At 45.2% G+C, this 24,844-nt stretch overlaps 1 protein-coding gene across 2 annotated transcripts; it reads right to left on the bottom strand.

Moving 5' to 3' along the window:
- Positions 1-1,649: 1,649 nt before the first annotated feature.
- Positions 1,650-19,687, bottom strand: LOC131211069 (sodium/potassium-transporting ATPase subunit beta-2-like). Of its 2 annotated transcripts, none has more exons than XM_058204418.1 (7): positions 14,990-15,067; positions 13,802-14,027; positions 8,197-8,337; positions 5,685-5,804; positions 4,668-4,960; positions 4,416-4,584; positions 1,650-4,340 (listed from the first exon to the last, which is right to left on the bottom strand). In XM_058204418.1, the coding sequence occupies exons 2-7, from the start codon at positions 13,947-13,949 to the stop codon at positions 4,237-4,239; spliced, it is 975 nt and encodes a 324-aa protein (XP_058060401.1). In that variant the 5' UTR covers positions 13,950-14,027; positions 14,990-15,067; the 3' UTR covers positions 1,650-4,236. The 2 variants fall into 2 exon arrangements, with proteins under 2 accessions (XP_058060401.1, XP_058060402.1); XM_058204419.1 differs by lacking the exons at positions 13,802-14,027; positions 14,990-15,067 and adding exons at positions 18,574-18,763; positions 19,574-19,687 and having other exon boundaries at positions 1,652-4,340.
- Positions 19,688-24,844: the final 5,157 nt, after the last annotated feature.

Below are 24,844 nucleotides of genomic sequence, written 5' to 3'. Positions count from 1 at the left end.
ACCGGCCAGGTTGGATTACTTCGAAGCTCTTAACAAATCTGTTTACCAATTGGTCTGTACTCATCGCTTTCAGCTATACTTTACGGCACAAATCGGAACAAGATCAGTTCCGTGTCCAAATATGCTACACTGCATTTGTGCCTTCGGGAAGTACCGAGCACGATAGCAAATCACGCACGAAGTCACACGATAAACGGTTTATCTAATCTATTGCGGAGGAGAGCTTCGTTTTGGCGCAGTGTCAATCACAGATTAGCTATCAAACGATGTGAAACCAATAGACTAGCGCACCGCTTAGTGGTGCGTCGATCGGCAATGAATCAAACATTCTTTCGACAATCGCTGTCCAAATTCTTGACAAGACGAGTGTTTTATAACTTCAGTATGAACATATATGATAAGAAAACCCAAAATTGCCTAAGACATCTCGGCAGTTAGAAGTCAAACAAACTCGGTCTCAGCACAATCCTTGGAACGTTCATTTATAATGTCTTCATCGAACGCCTCCTGAAGATCAGTAAAATTTGGCCGCATACCACGAGAGGCACTAAAGGTCTCCTGGAAAGCCATTGTAACGATTTTGAGAAATGGCTCTTATCGACAGGTTTAGGGCTTGATGACGCTGCCGATGTCATATCAAACTGGACTAGTTTGTTGCATTGCGACAAGACAACAGGCTATTTTCGGTAATAATGTTCCACGTCACAATTTCATCGTCACGTTTCCGTTAGTCAGAGCAGTTGGTTTATTGTCCTGTTCACCATTCTTCGGACCAAGGACCAAGGGTAGGACCAAGACCATAGTTGCGGGATGAGAGGATAGCCCTTGCGTAAGGGAGTCTGGCATTACGAGAGTGGTATCATAATTTACGACCCGAACCCGAACGGACACCCTTGAAAAACGCATTCAATTTTCCACCCACTTTTGGTACCGCTCCCTACCGCCCCTTCGGTGAGATGATTCATGAGGATTCCTTGAGACAGGTTGCCGTATAACAGGCGCATGTTTTCCGGGTTGTGGCTGCATTTTAAATTACAACCCTTGGCGCTACGCAGGAGTGGAGTTTATACAACAACTATCCCTTCATTGTCTTATTTCTGCCTTCCGGTTGATGAAATGGCTCGGTACTGCTCTACGCGCCACACCGCCATGGCCCAGCACGAGCACGTGATGGTTTGTGGTATTTTTATCGGGTGGCCATAATCGAACCGCCGCTGTTCAGTGGGATGTTTCCAGTGGAATGTTTTATTGATTAGCGTTGTCTTGCGACAAAGGGTCGATTATTTTTCAGGGGCATTTCAAGCTGTGTGTCGAGTACCAATCACTAGCAGACGCCAGGCTTTAGGGCGATGGAAAGTCTTGTTCACTTCTTACTAATTGCCTTACCACACGCAAGTATTATGTTATTTTAAATCTTTCATGTCTATTGTGTCATCAATGCCAAAGGTATGAATGGCAAACAAACAAAACAAATAACAGATTAGGTTGTACAAAATTAAAGCGAACAAAATAATATTACGAATTTTCAACATCAAGTGGCGTCATTGATCGCTAACAACTGAACGATAAAGGATACCACCGAGGTCTAGGTTTACGTCCATTTATGACAATTATCTATACGTGAGCACGCGAGTTCGTTTGAAATCTACAACAGCAAACGACTTTACTCACTGATAACACTACACCAAAATCATGCCCATCGGCGGATCGTAAGAGAGTCCCAGGGTTCCAGAGAGTTGTTTGGTTTTCTAATCTTTATTCGGATCGGTTCGCGTTACAATTACATAGGTTCTTCTTACAATTTGCAATTATAGCACTATCTATCGGAACGTCGCACAAGGTTGGCTCTGAACGATGGTATCTCTCCCTAGCCCTGGCACGCATCCGTCTGCCTGTCGAGTTCGCGCAGGCTCGCGGCTTTTTAACGTTCGATTTTGTATTCTGCAAAACGTACGGATCAAACTAGAAAATGATCGTGCATGGATCTTGAACTGCCAAATCGCAAATTGTAACAGCTCTTATGTTTTGTTGTTAAACGATCGGTTTAACGTCACACTCCTGTGATAGCAGTTTGAATCCGGTTCGGGTAGGTGTGGGCCGGAAACCGAGCACGGCCGACACTAGCATGTTTGCTTTATCTTTTGTAAAGATGTGAAATTCTCTCCGCGTTCCGCGACACGTTAACACGCTACTGTCTTTTTGTCATTTTCGATTTCGCTATCAAGTGAAAACTCTTGGCAAACCAAACTCGTCGTTACGTTTTTTCACTTCTTATGAGAGAATAAAATGCAGATATATTTTCAATAAACAAAAATAAAATTAGAGCGGAATTTTGATTCCTTGGACGAATTGTAAAGAAATTTTAGTGTTCTTGTTTCGCTTGGTTTGGGAACAAATTCGAACTCTTCGCTTCGTGGGTAGCTTCGCTTTTTGACGATTGGTTGTGATTATGGTGCGGAACTACATTCATACACGCGCACGAAACGAGTGAGACACGACTTACGACACACGATGCTTCTAGAGTTAAAACTATGGCTACGTTAAAACGGCTAGTTGGTTGAAAACAGAAACAGAGAATTATTCTAACCAAATGATTGCGACCCGCAACGGGTCCACAAGAGATTGCGAGAGGTTCGTTTGGGTTGTTTGTGATGGGCCACATATTTGGTGGTGGAGCTACTACACAATGATCTTCTCCGGCGATTGATTGGCACTTGAGTCACAATAACACTACTCTCAGAAAAAGGCATCGAAAAAGGTTGCTTGTATGTGCTATTGCTACTGTTTGTTTGGCGGCACGAAACGCGCAAGTGCTTCGTCACTCTCTAAAAGAAGTTGGCGTTTTCGCTCCTCTGGTGTTTGCTAATCGTGTACTACTTCAGACACATCCCTAATCTAACAGACAAGTTGTTCCCTCGTTGCGTCCCTCCTACCATCTCGATCTACGTAGAAGACACGTTGAATTGGTTAGTTTGTAATCGGTAAGAAAAAGCATTTCGCAAAAAGTTCAAAACGTTTTCCACAAACTATCTAAACTGGTGGGATATTGCTGCTCGTACAGGTGTAAAGGGGGAGCCACATTGTATGTGAAGTTGAGTGTAGACAAAAACGAAAACAAACATGAACCGCACGACCACTGTGCGCCGCGCGCGTTCGTTGCGCGTAAGGATATTATGAATCGGTTCACATAAAGCCAACACAACACACATGAGTTATAGAGAACTGGCGCCACAAGGTAAGAGAATGCGATCAGCTTCAAGTAGCTTCAGTGGTGTGTTTGGGATATTTTTAGCTACCTGATGCATAGCTGGCAGTAGCACAAACTCGTAACTGGTATGAAGCAGAAAAGAGCTGCGCGAAACATTCATTTTGCGAGTTATAAACGATGTCAAAAGTCTGCTGCTTTGTCCCGTTTATGCGTAACCCACACACCACACGCTCGAACGGGGAAGACTGATATTTACAGAGGCGTACATTGAGAATTGAGATAATATTGCCTTCGCAGTTAGGGACCAGGTTGGGTGTGGTGTAGTCGGATCGGAAATCTGCCACTTAAGGATCTATGAGATCAACTGCTTTGCCAGATTTCAGTGTCCACCGAGCCGTGTGCGCGAGCGAAATCGGATTTAAAAGTTTGACGTTCAAGCGCTAAATTACATGGCCATAAAGCCTTCTCTGAGGGCTTTGCATGCAAGCAAGTTGTTAGTAGAAGAGATTCTTACGATCGAAAATTCACACGAAGAAATTGGAGATTGAAAAATTGGGTTATCAATGCGTAACAACGTAAGCTGGTAGGCGTATAAAGCGTGGCGAACAAGCGCCATGAATAACAGTACGCCTTCCCTAATCATCGTTTCTGCCCACTTTTCCCACTGCGCGTAGCTATACGAGCTTTCTTTAGGACCCCCGCGCGCGCTGATCTTGTTACCCCTGTCTTAGGTGTCGTGGTTGGTGCGCTTTACTAGATTCTGGAGTTGGCCGTAGTTTTTCTCTCGTTTTTGTAATCCCTGCTGTCTCGCTCGGGTATGGCCACGGGGCATTTTTGTGTTGTTGTTTTAGTGCAGTCAGAAAAGGAGGATTGTGTTGACATTCCGTGCGAGATTCTAAAAGATGGCGGCTAATTTTCCTCCGAAGCTGCTCTGGGTGTTGCTGCTGCTGGCTTGCTTTTGGCGATGGGCTGCGAGGAAGTTAACCGAATCACTAACCAGCGTGAACCGCGGCGTGATCGTAACTTCTTTAATCGATCATCAGCTCGAAGTGGACCGAACCCAACCGTTCGTATCGGTCGTGCTTAACGTTATTGGCCCAAGCCTTGCACTCCACATTGATGATAATGCCACCTGAAACAAGCACAACAACCTATGTCAAGCTGCGGGCAAATCGTGGTCAGTGCGTCGGGAAGGATTGATACTTACGCACTGGGCGTTCGAAGTGCACCGCCACCAGCGGGCTCAGGTAGCCTTCGGAGTTTTCATACGGATAGTAGTAGCCGGGAAATCCGCGCCGCGGATAATACTGGATCTGTCCGACGTTTTCGATGTCGGCGGCGTTCTCGCCTTCGCACGAAACCCACACGGTGTTCATCTGGAAAATGGTGCAACAGTGACAACGGTTATGGGCGTTTCTCTTCTACACCTCCTGTGCTTGGGGTGCCCCCCTTATCGTACCGTGGTTCGTTCCTTGGCTTCCTTATCCTTGATGTACTCCTTCAGGTCGGTGGGCATATTCGAGGGCAGCGCGTTCGAATCGTTGTAGAATTCCGGAACCCAGCCGTAGATCTTGTTGAGCTTCAGGAATATGCACGGGGCGCTCTTGTGGTAGTTGTAATGGTTCTCCAGCGTGCACGGCCCATACTGCTTGATGTCGACGTCGCAAACCATACCCTTTGGTGGTGGCTGGTTGAAGTCACAGTTGTAGATGTTCTGACCGCGGCCCGACACCTGACCGGGAGTTCGGTAGTCTGTGGAATGTAAGCGTTTGAGGTGACGTTTGTAAAGCTTAACTCTTTCATCTTTCTGTTGTAAAAGAATCTAAATCGAGCTAGTAATTCGAGAATTCCGATCATGTTACGCAAAGCATCGGTCTCCGATGCCGTCATGGCTTGGCATACGATGTCACTCGTCATCGCCATTAACGTAAAGAGCGCGACAACATAAAATATCGCACGAATTGCGATCATGTGAGCTCGGGATTGTTACCCGATTCTCGGAGCTCCCTGTTCCGCCCCCGGTCCCCCTCCACACTTTGTATGAGTTTTGTTGATGGGCCCCCGCGAGATTTGGCTGCTACCATTTATGCTTGGCACCGAGTCTCGAGAGTCCGCACACCCTGCCCACGGCAGTAAACTCGCTGTTTGGTGCTTGGTGGTGTAAATGTCATAAACAATACGAAAATAGAACACTCTGCTCCTTTCTGGTGTGTTGTTTGTGGTGGCCTCGTAGCGACAACCGCAGGCAGGGCAGTGCACAGCAGCAGCTGGCATGACTCCATCAGACGATGGTTTTATTAATTAGTTTGCGGTTTTAAGTTTAATATCACGTGAGTGCGCCCTACGCTCTTCCTTCTACCATGCCAAAAACCCATTTCAGGGCTCCAACAAAAGTGACCAAAGCGACAATCGAAGGCGGACATTCCATAGGAACCAAATTCCCCAATCGGGAACCGCGAGCAGCTCTCGTTTTTACCTTGCAGAAAATCATCCAACGCGTCCGTCCACATCTTGTAGTTCTTCTCCTCGGTGCCCTTGTACCAGATCAGCGTGCTCTCAACGTTGTCCTCTGACGGCAGGGGACGGAAACCCAATCCTAGGCAAAAACGACAAGAAAATGAAAATAAGTAATAATCATGAATGAGTGGTTACCGGCCGGACCGAGAAATTCTTATCATTAATTCAAAGTAAGCTGCAACATTCTTCGGTGGCGAGCTGTTGCTTTTAGGGAGTCCCACAGTGCTGTCCGCTCCCCAAACGGTCGATTAGGGAAAGGAATTTCTGAGACATAATTTACCGGAACCGGGGAACCGGAACTTTGTTCTGTGTTCTAAGCGTTGCATTTTTTACGATAAAACATCCACCCGAACCTAGAGTGCGTATCGTCGTCCCCTGTGCGTACGTGCGTTGCTTCGTGCCCTGATGGTTCCACCGAAAGCGAAAGCATCTACTTCTACGTCGGGTCACGGGGTTCACCACCGAAAGGAACTCCACGAAGGCTAATCGGTCACGCTAGCCGACGACGAGTGGGTATGCGGCGAAAAGCGGTTCTGTGTCGCTGTCGGTTTCCAAAAATGCGGAAGAGGTTTTCTGCGCAGGAGCACCCCCGGAGCCGAGGCGAATCCTGTAAGTAGGTTAATTTCTGGTTGCTGGTGGGGTTTTTGTTTTGCTTCCAACTTTTCGGTGGTCCTTGTTTCTTTTCGTGCCCGACTGGTATCCTTCGAGCGCTCACACCCACACACACACCCGCTGCTGACTGGCCAAAGGATCCGAATGTTGTGCTAGGCGAGCCCCCGGAGCAACCGAGAACCACACCACACCGGGGAAGATGAATATTGCCCAAAGTAATATCTTGAAGGCGCGCGTTCGGGCTAAGGATGGCTGCAAAAATCCGGAAGTCAATCGGAGAAGAAAACATAACGCAGGCACCACGAAAGGACCAAGGGAGTGAAATCGCACACGCATCTCGCAGGGAAATCCGTAGGAGGACAGGAAACTTTTTGATGCGGATTGTAATCGTTAGTCGGCTGAAGGATGCCAATTGTCTCTGATGATAAAGGGAAACGTACTTTTGGAAGATTTTCTCCGTTTGCTGTCCTGAATCAAATGGCGCACTGCTTTGATCTGAAGACGTTTGAAAGGCGATTGGTGAGAGATCATTGTCCTTTCTGAATTGTTCAAAATGTTACAAATCGTAAGAAGGTCTTTGATTTTTCATGTGCAGATGTGGAAGCATCAATATTGTTTGCACCAAAAATCGATTTTGTTTCATTCAATCGATTCTCACACCGATGCTTTCATCGCTTGTTGTCGATTGTAGAACATAAATTTGCAACTTTCTGGAACTAATCAATGAGACGGATTTACTCCGAATCTAATTGCATAACGTGCCAGAACAGAACAGAACCGGCCGCTTCATTAGGGGTTGCCAGTTAATGATGATTTAATTCTCCTTGTTGATCTATTTCAACTGAAACGTGCATAACCTTCAAGTATTTCCTTTCGACGCATACGATACACAGCCGAACCTCCGTCGTTCGCGGCGCGGCGTTGGATATCGTGTTTCAGGTCACACCGAAACCGCGCACTTCACGAGATGAGCACACGATGTGAAATAATTTGATCGTCAGTTTCCTGCCATTATGCAACGTCGGCAATTCAACGCGCGTTTCATACGCGCCGTGATGGCGCTCATCATCCGTTGTGTTGGTCAAATGCTAAACTTTTGCTGCTCTTGGAACATTTTTTCCTTCTTTAACGCGGCCGTTTTGGGGGAAAAGTGGTGTAGTAGAATAGGAACTCTGGTGGACACGTTAGCATGAGAATTGTTTACAAAATTCCACAAGCGTCTTACGTTTTCTTGTGCATCGTTTGCCTTTTTCACAAAACCCATTGCCAAAAGCCACAATCGATATGCACAACAATTGATTGATTCGTGCATCCGAAAAGTCACCATTCGGCCATCGAAACCGACCGCACGGAAACGGATGTGGGTCGTTTTTCCTTGCGTCACTGTCGGCGGTCAAACGACGGTTCGGTGGTACTGCCGATCACCCGGCCAATGTTACAATGTCAGCCAACGACCTCGATATGGATGGGGAAGGTTTCTCATTTGGTGAAACTCATTCAACCATGACCACAATAATGTGCGAACGGGTTACGGGGGGCACTTGCGCCGTCACCGGTCTCATTTTTATAGCGACAGTAGGTAGACTCCATAGCCGAGAGACATGACGACGGTCGCCGTTCGCCATTGATGAAAATGCGCTAAAATTATACCACAACAGGTTAGCTCTAATTATAGCCGCCACCTAAAATGCACGCACAGCAAGGATGGCGACTGCACCGCCCCTTGTTGTGTATGGAGAGTGCACGATCTTCGATCCGGTTGAAGGTTCAACAAGTACGACGATAACTGATCCGTGGTAAGACTAGAAAGAAGTGGACAACAGTAGGACGATTGGAAATCCAGAGCTCGAGCTACTCACCCGGATTGGTGCCGATCAGTGACTGATCCATTTGCCACTTGGGAATGCGAGGATCCAGTGTTTGAAAGAAAACCCACATGCACACCGCAACCAGCGCGGCCAGAACGCTGTAGAAAACTATGTAGAATGTGCCGATTTTCGCTGCAAGGATAAGATGTAAGCGATGAGAGATTAGTGTCATGTGGCAATATTAAGATAATATGTTTTTTATGGTAAAAACTAGTTTGCGATCATGTCTCGAGATGAACCTCAAATACCGTTCGGGTTACGACCTTGAAGTTCCTTGAAGTCTGAAAACAACCTTCTCGGGCAGCATCGCAAGCACCAGGGCTCGGGGGAACTAACAGCGGGCTTTGGTCGACTTTCTTGTTTCAAGGATCGTAATGGGTGTACCCGCGGATAGGTAGCAAGGAGTAAGGGCTGCGTATTCGCAGACCTTGGTACACTTTAACGCTATGGCCGTAGCCAATAATGGCCAATCGTTAGGCACAGGGGCGATCATCAGATATCCATACATTAGTGTCTAGTCGTCAGAGCTGTGTCTCAAATGCCACAGTGAACTTCAAAATCGTCCGCGCGTGACAAAAATTCGCGCCTCAGACGGTAGAGCGCGGCCGAAACATGGGTTCGTTACGGGAGGATGATGCATACCAAAATGTTCATCTGAAAATAAATTGGACCCAAAAAAATGCTGACCAAATGCCAAACCCGCGCCGAGTCCCGCTAACAACAGGTGCACCGGAGCGGGCAAATGTTGACCGGTTTTTTGTATAAAAATAGAGTACCCCGTCGATAGTTGCTAGACAGAATCGGAACGGACTTCGAAAAAGCATCGCGCGAAAAAAGAAACAATGAGTCAAATTATCTGCAGGACTAGCGTGTTGAAGATAGGGAAAAAACAACCCGTAAGCTCACAAATGACGGATGACAACCAGCAACCTGTTGACCGGTGTCCAGTTACGAAAACTGTTGAAAAACAGCTAATTGTCCTAGGTCAAGCGAAGACACCATTTACCGGGGGTGACTTTTCAGCACACCTACCGATCCCCGGCAAGCGACACCTGTTTGTATGTGGTCGATCGAGACACAAACACACTCTAAGTCAGTGAGTCACCAGAAACAAGGTAGCGTAACACCAACACAGCTAAAAAACGGTTCCAGATATCGTATCCGATTCTGAGGTGGAACACTTTTATGCGATCAGGTCAGAGGGCTTTTATGTTGAAAAGCGAATAATGGTAAAAGTAACAAGTTGTTGAAAATATGATCCCGTTGCTTCGTAACGACCCATTAGGTGGATGACCTGCCATTAAGGGACCCCTAAATACAAAGCTAACTGTCCCTGACACTGCATAATATATCAGTGTAGTGGCTTGGGCAAGCTACAGTAATCATACTAATGACCGCTACGACGGTGATGAAGATTTAATGAATTTTAGGGCAACTACACCAGCCTGCGTTACAACCACAACAATCCTCGTTTAATTTCTTCAATTACAAAACTAATTTTAGATAACTAATTGTTGTTCAATTGTCAGGTAATTTATGTGGCCCTCGTTGATAGACATGACTACAACTCAATGACTCCCACAGACGGATTATGTTGGGCGGAATGTTTGAAAACAAACCTTCTGGATACCCGGCCATGCACCAACACCAGGCCAGCCCTCCGGTGTCCACGCATACAACAAGTGTTTGCGTGCCGATGGTTACCATGTAAACGCGGGTCGCGGTCAGCCCGCGATCCGAAAGCCCAGAAACCGATGCTGGTGTTGGTTGTGCCGGGTGATGTTTTTGCCGCACCCAGCGCCAGCATGGGCGGTGACCGATCGCGTGTCTGTCACATACAATGGTTATGAGGTTATGTTGTGGCCCGATACTTCGTTGGCTGATCGACAGCAAGCGACCGTCTACGCGGTCATCCACCGATTGGCGAGACCAACTGGAGCGGCGTTCGCAGTGATGAGTCGCCGTCTGCAAAATCGAATTAATTAAGATTGGATTTCACAATCGCTGAGAGGCTTGGCCGGGAACCACTCTTCGACATGACACCACTGTGTGGTCAAGGGTTAAATGGTGGGGTTAGTTGGATTTGTCCAATTTATGACCTCCAGTCGGGGCGACGACGGGTCTGGGGTCGCCTGCACTCCGCAGGGGGTCAAGAGATCGAAGATTGTGGTACAGGCCCCGTTATGAGGGTAAACAAGAGCAAGAATAGGCTTTGTTTGATTTATGAGTGGCATTTTCTTGGCTGGAGCCGACTTTACAGAGCGTGCATCCTTCTCTGGGTGACAGATGGCGACCCATATTTTTCTGCGCCCCAAAGTTAATGCCTATAAGTCCTGGGTACGGGCGCGACATTGCGCGAGCCTTACGGACATTTTCTCGCCACTTGACTGGTTCTTTGCCGGGCAGAAAACAAAGTAGAGACGCGTTCGTTGGATAGCACGCTGCTCCGTAACCGATGAAGGTTTACCCCCTTATTTGCCCCACACGCGACTCGGACGAAGGTCTCCCCCCATGGTCTCCAATGGGACCCCGATTGCCTTCGTGGCGGCAATTCGCAATCGCGGGGCTCCATCGCCATCGGCATGCGCCGCACACACAAGGCAATCGCTCCAAGGCTTTAGTGTCTGAGTCTCGAGACTGTGTTGATACCAGCGGGGAAGTAGAGGGTCTAGAGCCACGTTTCGCGAGGCGCGTCGAATGGACGATAAAAGGCGGCCTTGTTTTGGTACGCAAAAGACGCTCGTGGTATGTCGAGAGAGAAGCTCAGGACGCTAGAAGTTTGGAGGTGTTTCTCGGTGCGGTTTACAGCAAAAGTTGATAATGTGATTTGTCTATTATAAAGTTAAAGAGACCTGAGCTGCTATAGTGCATACGGACATTGATAGAGAGTTTTCTTGGTTGATCTAAACTCGAACTATTCATTCTATTGGACGGTCTGTGCACAAACCACAAACCAAACCCCAAATTCAGCACAAACCAAAAGTAAAAAATCAACAATTTCGTAGAAAAAATTTAGGTTATTGAACTTCGATTTCTATTTTCGAAAGTGCGAATGGAAGGTGCGAGGAACACTTCGAGTCGTTAGAGACCCTTGGCCAGGTGTGGTTTGCTTCATTCGTTTGAAATAAACAATAATACGTACGGGTAAACAATAATACGGGTCTTTGCTGATTTACTAACCATACACCAGAGAGATTAAGATATTGCATCTCGTTTATAGTAGTTGGAGCTAACTAAACTTTAGTCATCGTTAGGATGCTTGTCTGAAGTGAGGGGATGTTTATGCTACTGGCACATAACAAATATGTTGCCGCCTTGAACTGATGATAACAAATCGACCAGCGCGCTGTCCGCCGGACGATGAAGAGCAACTGTTTGGATAGTTTTCGCGCAGCTCCCAAAAGTGGCATATGGTTTCAGTTAATCTGCCAAATGTTGGGCACATCCAGCACTTGCAGCATTCAGCCTCTCAACTTGAAAGATTTACCACTGGGTTAATGGCATACCATTTTTCTGGAGAAAGCACAAGTTTCACGTAAACATTGCGTCAATACTATGCTCCGTCCAGCCATATACGATTTGTCCATCCACCTTTTCCAGGCTGCAGACATGTTACCCCAAATTTTCCGGTTCGAGACTGATGTTGTCCTTGAAGTTGGCATGTCTTTAACTGAGCGCCTAGTCTATAATGAAATGGCATAATGAACTAGGGGCACCACCGGACTCTATGTCGTCATACTGCGTCATACTCGCAAGGACAAAACAGGTTTAGTTGGGACCCTTCCTTCTGCTGCAAACAAAAAGGGGAAGATTCGCAGTCAAGCAAATGTGAAGAAAAAAACCATGGCCCTATTATTTTTCTCTATTGTGCAATAGTTTTATGGGCTAGTAAATAACGAAGCTGCTAGAGCCCGAGGAAGGAACAATGTGCCAAAAGAAACGACGACGATGAAACGCCAGACACACAGTCAACTGCTACATCGAAATTCGAATGAAACTAACATAAAGTAATTAAATTAAACATAACCTTCATACTGTCTCTTGATGTTTGTGTTAACAGTGATGTGTTGATCATACGCCACTCTAGCCCATTAGCTGACCCCTTATTGCTGAATTGCTTCTGCTCTTTGCAAGTCACAATCTGTTGATGCAAGTCTATGAATACGTTTAATTCATCAACTTCAACCACCGATTCTTGTAGTCGAACACTTAACGCGACTTTCAGTGACCTAGTGAAGCTAGCGCTTCAGTGACGTTCTTGAACTATTGCTTCTTCATATGGGAAAGACTCACAAACAGCTTGCGACCTCAGGGGGTTTATCGGGTGCGAAAAGTAAGCAACCGCTATCTGTGATATCATAAATGGATAACAAAACAAATGTTCGAATACGGCCGATTGGGACTTGGTATGGCGGTCCTAATCGGATTTGCAAATATCCACGGGTTCGATTGGATTCGGTGAACCGCTACGCAATAGAGGCCCCGGCCGTTGTTTGCTGGTTATAAAGAGCAATAAAACAGCGCGACAAGCATCGCTCACACAATCCGCCCCGGGAACGTCAGTCTGCCAATTGAGAGGATCGAATGGCGGGCCGACGGTGCGACGGTGGCGGAGTTGGAATGGAGATTTTTCCTATTGTTCCGCCGGTGGAAGGTTGTGTGCGCTATCGAGAGGGTTATTGTTTGTGCCGTTCGTTATATTATCGATGCGAAAATCGGTCAGCCTCGGTTCGGCCCGGTCCCGGACGGATTCCGGAAAAGGGCCAGGTGATGGCCCGTTGGCAGCAATCGTAAAGGAAAACGACTGGCGATTGGCGGCCGCCAGCCGATTGGTTCCGGGCCTGGTCTGGGGCTTGGGTGGCGTAATGGGTCGTTAATGACGTCGAACCACACATTCCGCCGGTTCCGTTTACGAGTATTTGAGTAACTGTTTAGCAAGTCTCCCTGGATCCAGTGGCGCGGCGCTAAAACAAAAGCCTGCCGCCTAGGTAAGGTCGAGAAATCCTAGTGTCGCCCGTCTGGGTACTTAAGTACTACAGACAGGGAGGATGTCTGACGGAGTTTCTTCGCTCAACATCAATTATTAGCTGCCAACACCAAAGGGTCTCTAGAGGGTTTTGCACTAATTCTTTAACCACAAGATGTCAACAATGATAAATATTCTTACAGAAATTGATGAAACGTTTAGCATGGCGAGATAGTTTCGAGTACGACATTAATGGACCGAAGGGAATCGTATCCACAAAGTTCAAGACACCGTGAAGAAGTTTGCCCAAGAATAGCGTAATGGACTAAGTTGAAAAATGCATCTTATCCAGCGTTTTGGCATGGCCATTCCACAAAGTACAAACCATTGTCTTATTAATATTCGATTTGCGGCCGATCCGTAAAATGCTTTAGTTATTCGGCGCGCTGAATTTTCAATGAGTTCACTTTGGCATCTAGACGAACCCAAATCGGTTCCAAGTTTGTAACTCGACACACGGCTCTCTTGCGAATCGAAGAAAGGGGGTTGATCATCTTAATGATTCTTGACACGTTGACCTTTGTTTCCTTCAACAACCCGCCAACCTTGAGGATCCTGCCGACAACTTACCCCAGGACGTTGCATTTCGCCCGAGCACGGTACCCTCGGACGAGTTGTACAGGAACTGTGAGAACGGGATCGGTTCCGGTTTGCTGCGGACGAATGCTTCATGTTCGGGAGCTGGCACGGTTGTGGTTGGCGATCGCGACTTGGACATTGTAGCTTTGGAACCGTTACACTTTGCACGCCGGAAACAAGAGGGGACAAGGATACCTAACCACAAAACACACTCTCACTGCACAGCACACGAACAGTAAATACAAAATTAACGTCACAAAATGGGAGGGTAGCGATCAGAGAAGGAATATTAAAAGTAGAACTAGGACCTCGAGCAGCGGGTGGATAACCGACTGAGAAGTCGAAAGGGAGAAGGAGCGAGAGATTGAGGGACACACAGGGGACATTTTCCATCGCGTTCACTCCACAGCACGGACCATCGTTGCGATCGGACGTCGCGAGGACATCAGCAAACGTAGGACCGTATCCAAAATTATACTTTTGGTCCGAGTTGTGAGTTGTAGGGGCGGATGACCGGAGCAGGGAGTGCCGTTTGGCGGCAGAACAATAATTTAAATTTACATTTGCCTCGAGCACCCTAGCACACATCGGGACACAGTGTTCTTGGGACCTGAAACAGTGTCTATTGGTAGATACTCTGCGTCCGGGAGATGGGCAAGAAAAACAATACAGGGAGTTGTGGTTTCTACGATCGTCTTCGGCCGGGGCGCGGTGTTTTGACTTCTTCTTCGCCACTTGGTAGTTAAGCTCGTAACGCACACCTCACGCACACCACTGCGAAAGAAGCCCAGCCCAACTACGAGAGAGCGGATAAGGATTTTGAACTTAACGCAAAACAACGTTGTTACAACAAGTGTTGGTAGCCCGTGCAAAAAGGACACAGCCCGGCCGAATGATGGCACACTCTTCAAGCATATCACTACAGCATCCCGAAATCCGGCATCCCAGAGCACGCGGTCGCCGCGCTGAGTCGTGCTGGCTGGCGATTTCTGAAGATTATTTTTAAACGCGATGTAGCACCAATTACTGCAGCGTACACACCCTAGGGCCTAGGCCACCTAAGTTTTGAGTCAGCGCGCACCGTTTCAGCTAGGTCTCAGAGGTTAAGCTAAGGCCACCGCCGCCGCCACGACCCGCCGACACCGCGCCAACGGTCAGAGCAATTCGCAAACCACGTACCAAACGAGCTGCACAAAGGAGCGTTCCGCGAAACGCTAACAGTTCCTAAGCAGGTCTTCGATCTCCGGCGTACTATTGTTCGTTATTCGTTGGAAGTCCGTTCGAAGCCGATCGTGCACGCGAAACGACGAGTTCGGCCGCTGGTGTGAGTATTGTCCCATTCTTGCACTGCTCGGCCATACCCATACACTGGCAGTGATATCCAAGCAGGCGAATAGGGTTACCAGACGCAGCCTACCTGTGGTCTGCGACCTGTCAATGGTGGTATCGGACGATTGTGCTAAAAATGGTGAAGAAAACACGGTACGTCGACTACGACTGATCATCATCATATGTGGATGATCCTGGCGGTAAGGTACGGTATCGACCAGGGACCATCGTAGGGACCACTACGATTGGGTTAACCGTGGGCCCGATCACGTCGGGGGTCACCAGTGCAGCGAAGAAAAACTATAGTACTGTGACATGTCAATACTAAATGGCTTGTAGATAAAAAAGTGAGTGACCGATTGAAATTGTGACAATTGAAATTGTGTGAAATTGTGATTGTAAACGACTCGTATCAGAGCGCTCTGGTATCGAGGCGCAGAACTCATTGAACAGCCTAGTACATCGTGTTTTACAATATTGAATTTAAGAGATGAATGTCAACTATTGCAGATCAATATCTCTATAATCACAAGTAACATGAACATGAACAATATTGAATTTTATTTTCATCAACAAGTTAAGCGTATTAGACGGAGCAGCGGACGGTAATTGCAAACAATAAGCATAATGGAAGTTAAAATACAAGATTTTGTTGCAATTTAATAGATTATTAAAGAAAGTGGTGACGAAGTTAAATTAAATATCAGATTGTGGTCACTCAAACGTTGATAACGGTGCGTGTGGAACTGGCCACCCTGTCTGCCGGCCGAGGGCAAACCTGTTTTTCTCTGCGTGTATCGTGTATCCTCGGTTGCGGCTATGTGTACGTGAGGGAAATGCGTGCGTGCGTTCGCCTCGCGGCACGGGAAACGCGATGCTGTTCGTGCGACGCGCCGCGCATGTGTACGCATGTGTTGCGGGTTGCGGGAATTTGGCGGCACAATGCTGTTCGTTGGGCACGAAACCAAGCACGGTGGGGAATTTGTATTGGAATGGCGGACATATATTTTTTATGAAGAGTGTATGGACTTTTTGAGCGTTTTTGTTTTCTTTGAATGTGTTTTGATTAAATTGTACTTTTTTGTGTAATTTGCGATTTTGCAGAAAAAAACAATTGTTGTTCATATTTTGAAAGGTACATTACCGTTGCAGAACTGTGCTAACGGTCGCGTTAAAGTAGCTGATAAAAGTTGATTTTAAAGAGCCATTTTTAGAGCCTCTTTCGACTTTGACAGATTAATTCTCAGAATATACGCAACATGGGAGGCTTAAAACTCGGATTGATCATAGATAATTTATCTATTTTATGAAAATATTTTTAAAAAAACCTTAGTTTTTTAGTTGGCTTATGACCGCCTTTTCCTCATAGTGCAAAGAGGGCACCAAGAAACGATTCCATTGTTGTTTCAAACATCGTCGAGTACCGGAAGCGCAACAGGATTGTCCGTCTTTTTAGGACCGTCTTTTAAAATGGTAATTAACATTCGACAACATTCGATGTAATATATTTTGACAACTGAAAATGCTTTTGAATTTGATAGTGCTTTGTGTATTTTGGGAAAAAGTGTCAAATATTAAAGCGAATATCGAACGGAGCGAAGGCGAACTGTGTACCAATAAACTAAGAAAGATAATTCGTCGAAATGATGTCATTATCTAGGACTAAGTATGAATCATTATATGCTAAACTAAATATAAATATAGTCATTATCCATGTAATATGAATATTGATATGAATACGAAAAAAAACAAGAGCTATGCCAGCCCCAGCAAAGTGACAAATTAATGATATTCAGGAAGATTGTTTTACGAATAGTTCGTGTCCATCGTATTTAGGATAAAGTGACGGTTACTACTCTGGCTAGGTGGGTCGAATCGTTGATTCCCAGCGGTAATCGAAAGGGTTCGCCACGAATGATGCGAACTAAACCCGGTAGCTACTGCTATCTGAACATACCAAAGCATTCAATTATTCCACTAAAGTAAAAGTAATATCTGTGACGTCCGCCAAACGAACCAATAAGGCAGTCCCCCCCCAAGATGCCTTCCCTATGTCGGACATTACAGTCAATACAGGATCCAGCCATTACTTTATCCCCGGCATCCATTATTCAAATGAAGTGTAATTTTGCATACACGCCGGGTTCAATAGCCCTATCCCTTGCAGTACAACCATCGAAAAGGACATTTGCGCTGGACCGGGCCTGGCAAGGACTGAGCCTTGTTGTCGCTTCGTTGACCTGCTTTCCGAAAGGACGCGGCTCGGGACATGTTTCGCACTATTTCGATTATTGTCACTGATAAGGGTTGAGCCGAATGAGGTCGTCGACAACCTTTTCGGGGTTCTCCACGGTCGAGGCATCGCATCGGAAAGGGAGCAACCGTCGAAGGGGCGCAAGAGACATGCTCTTTACATTAACAAGCATCGTCGCACGCTTTTTGGCCGAAATTTTGTTGAGAAAAAGGGATCAGCTTGAGGGTGTTGGGACTTGCGACTTGCGAACCTTCGGGAAACGCCTTACGAATTTCTGATTATCCTGATTCGTTACGAGGGCACTGTCCTTGAAGACGTGCTTCTTTTTAATGATGGTTGTTGCTTCAAAGACATTCGCGCGACAGTAGAACACAACGATACACGCCCTTTCTGTGGTTTCCGGATGAAGATCATGAAATTGAATCACGTGCTGCATGTAGGTTTTGAAAATGTTCACACGGTGTTGCTTAATATATTTAAACTCGCTAATTGGCTAATTAGCTTTCATATTCCACCAGCTGTTATTCTGTGAAATTGTCATTTTGCACATCATTTTATCCTCCTGACTTTGAATATCGTAGGCGAACTACAATTTTTCCAACCTTAACCAAGAAATTGTGGCAATTTGGCGGAAGTGCAATAAAACGCAAACGGATCAGAATAAGGTAAGAACAATGTAAAAAAAATGTTTCGACCCTTATCAATTGTTAGCAATTGGAGACATTCAGGTCGCACCTTTGAATTATTACACAGTAATATTCGTTTGTTATTTTGCATTTGGTTTAGAAGGCATTTTATGTAAAACATAAGCATCAATCTGCGAAGGACGAATGAAAACTAGAACGTCTACAGAATCTGCTACAACAGACTTTACTCTAAATGCGATTCAAAGTTGGTCAGATTGAACATAAAGTTCAACGGCATTGTTGAGTGACTTTGTATAATATCGACTTGATAGACGAATGATAGATGTATCAAGTTATTGATAATGGCCAACAGCTAATCGACAAAAATGAGATACCTTCCAGTGCATAATATTGTGCGATATCGGAGATCAATTATCAAACTCTACTAGACATTTCTAGTTCATTGGTACATGATATTGCTCTTAGTATATGAGAAAGACAGAGTTCTTCATTTAATACCATCTAGCCATAGTGTCGAGCGGGGTCATACTTACACCAGCTGGACGGGGTGCGGCCAAAGATCTCGCCTTCATCAGGATTCCATAGGAACAGCTTAAAGCTCTCCGTCGTTGTCCGGTTGCTGGGCGTGCGGTAGTACTGCTGGAACTGGTCGAACGGTTCCTCCACTTGTTTCGGCATGTTTCTGGATCTTTGTTTTTCAAATCACGACGGAGACCGGGTTTACTGGATACGAAGAAGGAAAAGGACGCAGGGCAAAAACAAACCAAGAAACATTAATTTTTTTTTGGAAGGGCATGTGGGAATGATTTCAGCAGCAGTGTTGGCGACACTTTGGCTTTCGTGAAACAACAGGCACAAGCAGACACGCACTCGCGGAGACACTTCTTCGCTATTCGGCACTGTCTGTCGGTGGCCAAGTTTCGATTGTCATTCGGCACGTTTGTTTCTCCCAAGATGCTGATGATGATGTCATGGAGTCGCAGGATGTGGCCAGGACATGAGGTTTACGACGCGCCGTGGCGTCTTTGTGGCTGATCGAAAGACTACAGGAGCCGTTCAGCGTTCGTCCTGTTGTTCGGCCGAAGGAGCTACTAAATGCAAATCACTGCACGAATTATGGCGCCCATCAAGGCAAGGCAGAAGAGGGATCCTTTTAATCGGCCGAGGCTCAACACAGCGGGAGTCACTTGGTGTACTTTATTTAAGCGTTAGCTTCACTCTGCCCCAGTATTGGCCTAGAACTTAGACTGTGAACTGTACTATCTTCATTGCATTGACACAGAAATTAGTACTCAAAGTTATTTTTTCAAAAAATTTACTAGCCAACTTCCAACTATTGGGGCCACTTGGGATCAGGATCACTGAGCAATTCTCCAAAACAGTTGTACGCCAGCAATGCATTCCAAGACATCATCACTTCAATAATAGGGGCTTCTTTTCCAAATATTTGTAGCACACTCGAATAACAGTATTCATAATCCTGTGGGAACTGTGTACACTTTACATTCTGATTCTTAGCACAAGGAAACCCACCGATCGGAGGAGCACCACCGCGGAGACTGGAACCAAGACGTTACAAGTCGCGCGAACGATCAAGAACCGACTGAAGACCGGTGCGATCTCGCGATCATGTCGGGACTGGCCTGGAACTGCTCCGCGGATCGCAGGTCCAGTATCGTCCAGCGATTCGACACATCCTCCCGGTGGCGAAGGGCAGCAGCGCAACGTCGCCCTTTCGTCACGCCCGCCCCTTCGGATGTCGGATCCGTGCCACCGCGGATTTAGTGCAATCTTTTAATTTAGGAAATGTGCCGTATGGTGATGAGCTTAAACGAGCGGTAATTTATAACGCGCGGTGTAGTCCACGGCCACAGCTGAAACCCCCCGCCGGGCGGCCAACCCTGGCGGCGGCCAAGGTGACGACGGACGGGGGGAAGGTACGTCGGATTAGAGCATCGCCGGAAGGAGATAACATCGTGCTACATTACGGGAAGCAGAATGGCCGCTATTGTGCAATATCTTCAAGATGCAGCCATCGGTAAATATGAATCTAGTACTTTCTTAGACAAAACAACAAGTTTTTGTTTAACTGCAGTTTAGCGATATCAGTGATGGATAGCTTTCGATAAGAGAAACAGTTAAATGCGCAGAGAGAAGTGTATTTGAATTAACCGCGTTTGAACGGAATACTACTCAACTAAATGAGCCTCGAACATTTAGACAGAAAGTTAATGAATAATCATCAAGACTCCACATGTCTACTTGGCAATTGAATTGTCGAATTTATCGAACATTCGTTCAATTACCATGTTCTGTGTTGCCGATTGGATACAAAAAAAGTTCGGAGTGCCAGCTGAGTCTGATATGAAGCTGGAGCAATCAGCAGCAGCATCACAGAGCCGGTCGGGAAAGTGTGTGTTCAATTTAGGGGATCAACCTTCTCCGTCATCATTCGTCATCTGTTTTCACGGCTAGAAGGCCACGGCGGCGAGTGCTGGAGGCTAGTAGATGTTGGCTACGGCTGCACGGTGTCTAGTGTCGGGGTCCAGACCAGCCGTAATTCACGGGCTTAATAGACGTTGCCTTCGTTGCCATTTTATCACGCACCGGGCACCGGGGCCCGTAGGGCTCATAGTTGGACTCGCGAAAGTGCTGACGATCTTATCGCGAGCGTTGCCAATGCGATCGTCTTAAGTGAAATGTCTTTTTTTCAATCCCACTAATCTAGAGCACTCTCTACGCACGATGTGTTGGGTTGTGGTTTTTGTGGCAGTCCTAGTTAGTGGCTAGTGGCCGCTGCCCGACGACAGGATGTGCTCATATATTGACAATGAGTTTATGTATGTACATACATTTGGTCATTCAATAGATGGCATCCGTTCCGCCTACTGCCATGCCGGAGGCGGTCATGCCGTGCGGTGGTGTGCGATTTGGAAAATTAAACTCACTGGTGTAGCATCGCGAGCCGAGATCATACGCCGAGCCGGCTCGAACTGGCTACCGAGCTGAAGTCGGTCCCGGAGAGGGTCGGTGGGCCATGAATGAAATTCGATCGAAAACGATTAATGAATGGGCGATCGTTGGAGAGGGCAGTCGAGGGGCGTTCTATGAGCATGACACGATCAATTGTGCGAAAGTGAATAATCCAATTATGCTGGCGTGCGTACCCGTTGGCGTAGCGATTGGTTGATGTAATCTGTAAGGGTTACGCGAAATTACGGCTATGATACTGATGTTCTGAGGTTTTAGTCTGAACGGTTGAGTTCGACTCCAACTTTCCATGACCGCAGTTACCGTGAATAAAACTGTTGCTGCGTAAAATTTAACTATTAAAGCAAAAACATAAAATTCGTGTTGCGCAATAATTTCAATAGATAATTCCAATCGATAGCAAACAAGTCATCAATTGAGAATTGCATTGGAATAATTAAACGATTTATATAGTGAACATAAGAATGGTACGATAGAGATAGTTTATACATAGATAGAGATAGAGCTCTAGTTTACCTTACTTTATTTCATCTGAGTAATTTTCCTTCATATCACTACCAGTGTTCAATTAATTCATTAATTAAATTCAGTTAAACTAAATAACGATGCTTTTAAAATATGAAATGAGGCGAAAAATTATTTCTTATCATCAGCGCCATCTGGTTGTCAGAAGATAAACGAAGAGAGAAGCTTTCGTTCTGCGGAACTTTATTCAAGTTGAGCGGAAATGGTCGGATTTGGAAAAAGGAAAATAAACATCGGTTTCCGGAAATATAATTAAAATCGAGTAGCAGTTCATATTGTCAATTCAGATTTCATATTGTCATCAGGAAGAGTTCGTTAGAAGAGAGGCTCCCGAAACGGTTGGTGGCAGTTTTCGGTTTCATTTTAAATAAAAAATATTTTATTTTCCCATTTTCGTTCTGTATGTGTGTCAGTGCATGGACGCGTTGTTGTTCGTTTGTTTTCTTTTTTTTGTGTTGGTTTTCTCAAATAGTTTCGTGAAGAGCTCACCATCGAACTGTATCAGGATTCGGGCCTCACCCGACTATTCTTTTAACTAATAATCTTCCTATATATATAAGTGTTTTGTTTGTAATTGTATAATAGTTAATATTAATGATAATCGTATTACATTGAAATGTATAATTATCATAAATATAGTGTTTTTTTTCTTAGAGAGCGCGAAGTTCCTCTTTCGGCATCGTACTTTAATGCAATTTTTTGAGTAGCTTTAGAGCTAAATAAGCGTTCAGCTCGCCACGCGCGTGTGTGTTTTGTGTGTGTTTATGTATAAGTCTGAATGTTGGGAATTGAAGAGTGAGTCTAAATACCGTCATCTTTCGTTTATTTATTCATTCCGAAGTCATTATTTCGTAATAGCTTAGTAGCAGTTTTGTTGGAAAAGAAAACGAAAATGACGGCAAAGCTTCTTTAGTTATGTGGCCTTCACACAAAACAACGATAAAGCTTCTCTTATTTGCAAACTTCTGTAAGTATTCAGTTGGTACTTTTGCTGCATTGTGTGACTGAAATAGGATCACGCTTAGTTTTGCAGTTTTGCAGTAACAATTGTTGATACTTTTCTCTGCAACTAGTCATTTATGAAAGCATCGTGCTGTGTTTTGCAGTGTTTGCTGAGGGCCGATCGATACTACTTGGGAAGGAGGCCATTAGTATTTCCGCAGCCCAACAAACTGCATGAAACTGAGTTAAAGTATCACATTTTTACATAAATGCACTCTTTCGCTACACATTAGAATTCACCACTTTTTCCATTTTTCCCGTACCAAGACCAGCCTGCGTTTTTCGCTGGCGATTGACATGGTTTAGGGGAAACTTATAGGAAAGAAGGAAGGTAACTCTCAACGAAAACGAAAGATCATTTGATGAGTTCTGTTTTTTTTCAAAAGCCGTGCGTTTACTACCTTTTTAATTTTATTTGGCCTGCGCCATCGCATTTTCGTTGAACGAATGATCCGAACAGAAAGGATACATGTGCCGAGAATACGTACGTGACCTAACCACTTGATCCGTCCGTATAAACGAGAATCAAGCGAGGGCCAATTTCGCGCAGCACGAGATCAAAGACGATCGTTTCCGGACGTGTTTAACCGTTTCTCCCATTCACGCAGTTAAATAAAGGAAATTCGGTGATTCCTAAATATATTTTGCTGCTACTCCGTTCGCTTCAAGTGCAGCAGTCACTTTCCTGTAGTGGTTCGCCGTTCATTAATCATCAACCCCAAATTCCCATCTCTGACGAACGGCGCCGTCGTTTTACTACCCTTTTCTTTTCCTAAATGTTTGTGTGTTTTGCAATGTACAGGAATCATCGACACTCGTCTTCTAATACCAGGTTCGTCTTTATTTACGATCGTTATATTATTATTTATTTTCATTAACTATTTGCTCCATTCGGTTGCTTGTATAATATTTATATTTATATATTTACTCGGTTAGTTTTGTTTTCTTCATTTATTTACTGCATAAGATTAGCCTTCAATCCAAACCTACCAACTCGGCTCGGCAACAAGTAGACCAGCTCCCGCGGATCCCTGATTCGGGTTGTTTTAGTTTCAAGTGTTCAAATGCCTCATAACTGTCGCCCGCCGTACTCAACATACTTTTGGTTCACTTCTTAAATAAGACTACAGGTTGCAGGTGAGTGCCCTACCTTTTATTCACCTACACTCTTCTCTTATCGGCCTGTTCAATTTTATTATTTATTTTTATCTAACTAATGTAATAGGTCTCGTTTTGCAAGGACCTACGTGTTGTGTTTGCCGACCTGATTCGGTCGATTTCTCAATTGTTTGTGGTCTACGGGTTGTGATTTTCGTTTAGCAGCTTATTTGCTTGTTTCAATCAAGATGCAGATGATTTTTTTTATGTGGATTTCTTTGAGACAGTTTGAGAAATCAGTACAAATTGAGTAGGAAAGAATAGTCAACCATGAAATATAATGTTTTTTAGTCGAAAACAGTTCCCCTATCAAGTTTGGTTTCGGGCGATAAAACAATAATAGATTGGCCCAACAAATTGAATCTGTTTCGTTATAATTGACGCAAAAATGGATGCTTTCCATAAGTTGGCGGTTATGTTGTCGAGACGTGGGCTTACAATAAGAGAGACGATCGATCGGCTCCATTGAACCTCCCAAAAAATGCACAGAAACAGAGCATTCACGAGAACGTATTTTGTTTTATCGTTTCCTTTCCTTTTTTAAACTGCAACTCGGGACACTCCTATACATGTATTTGCTTGTTATTGACTTTTTTCATAGTTTTCCTATTAATAATTTGAATTGCTTTAAATGTCCGCCTCTGGCAAGTTACTTCAGCTGTGAAGCTTTTCTTGAGTTTTGGATTTACTAATAACGCCCGGAAAGGTGTGAACATTTACTTAACTCCACTTCATCATAAAGAACATACAGAAAACGAAATAGTAAAGGAAGGATATTCAGTGAAATCGAAACATGATGATCGGTTCTTTCAGTTCCTCTCAGTTGTGACGCTTCTAGCGTTGTATCGTTTCTTTTCTTTGTTTCTTGTTTCTTTCATTTAGTTTTACAACCGTTGAAGAGACTAACCCCTTGAATGAAAGAAATTATTTGTCCTATTGGTTAGGGCTCAACGCCACGAACAGCTTCGATTCTACTTGCTTAAAGGAACAATTCGCTAGCTTGTCGTCTCTGGCTCTGTCCACTGATCGATTTATTCCCTTCCGGAAGGCGCGGCTCGGAAATTATAAATTTTCACATACCTCAATTACTTTTCACATTAGTTTTCATTAGAAAAACATTAGTTTTCT

This window comes from Anopheles bellator, chromosome 2 (genome assembly GCF_943735745.2).
Source record: "Anopheles bellator chromosome 2, idAnoBellAS_SP24_06.2, whole genome shotgun sequence".
Taxonomy (NCBI): Eukaryota; Metazoa; Arthropoda; class Insecta; order Diptera; family Culicidae; genus Anopheles; species Anopheles bellator.
The sequence above is the reverse complement of the archived record's forward strand: the minus strand, read 5'-3'. Positions and strand labels throughout refer to the sequence as shown.

Coding starts and splice junctions, on each gene's coding strand:
- LOC131211069 (XM_058204418.1), bottom strand. CDS start 13,949: ATGTCCAAGTCGCGATCGCCAACCACAACCGTGCCAGCTCCCGAACAT. Junction 4,961..5,684: donor GTTGGATGATTTTCTGCAAG/GTAAAAACGAGA, acceptor TACATTCCACAG/ACTACCGAACTCCCGGTCAG. Junction 4,341..4,415: donor GCACTTCGAACGCCCAGTGC/GTAAGTATCAAT, acceptor TGCTTGTTTCAG/GTGGCATTATCATCAATGTG.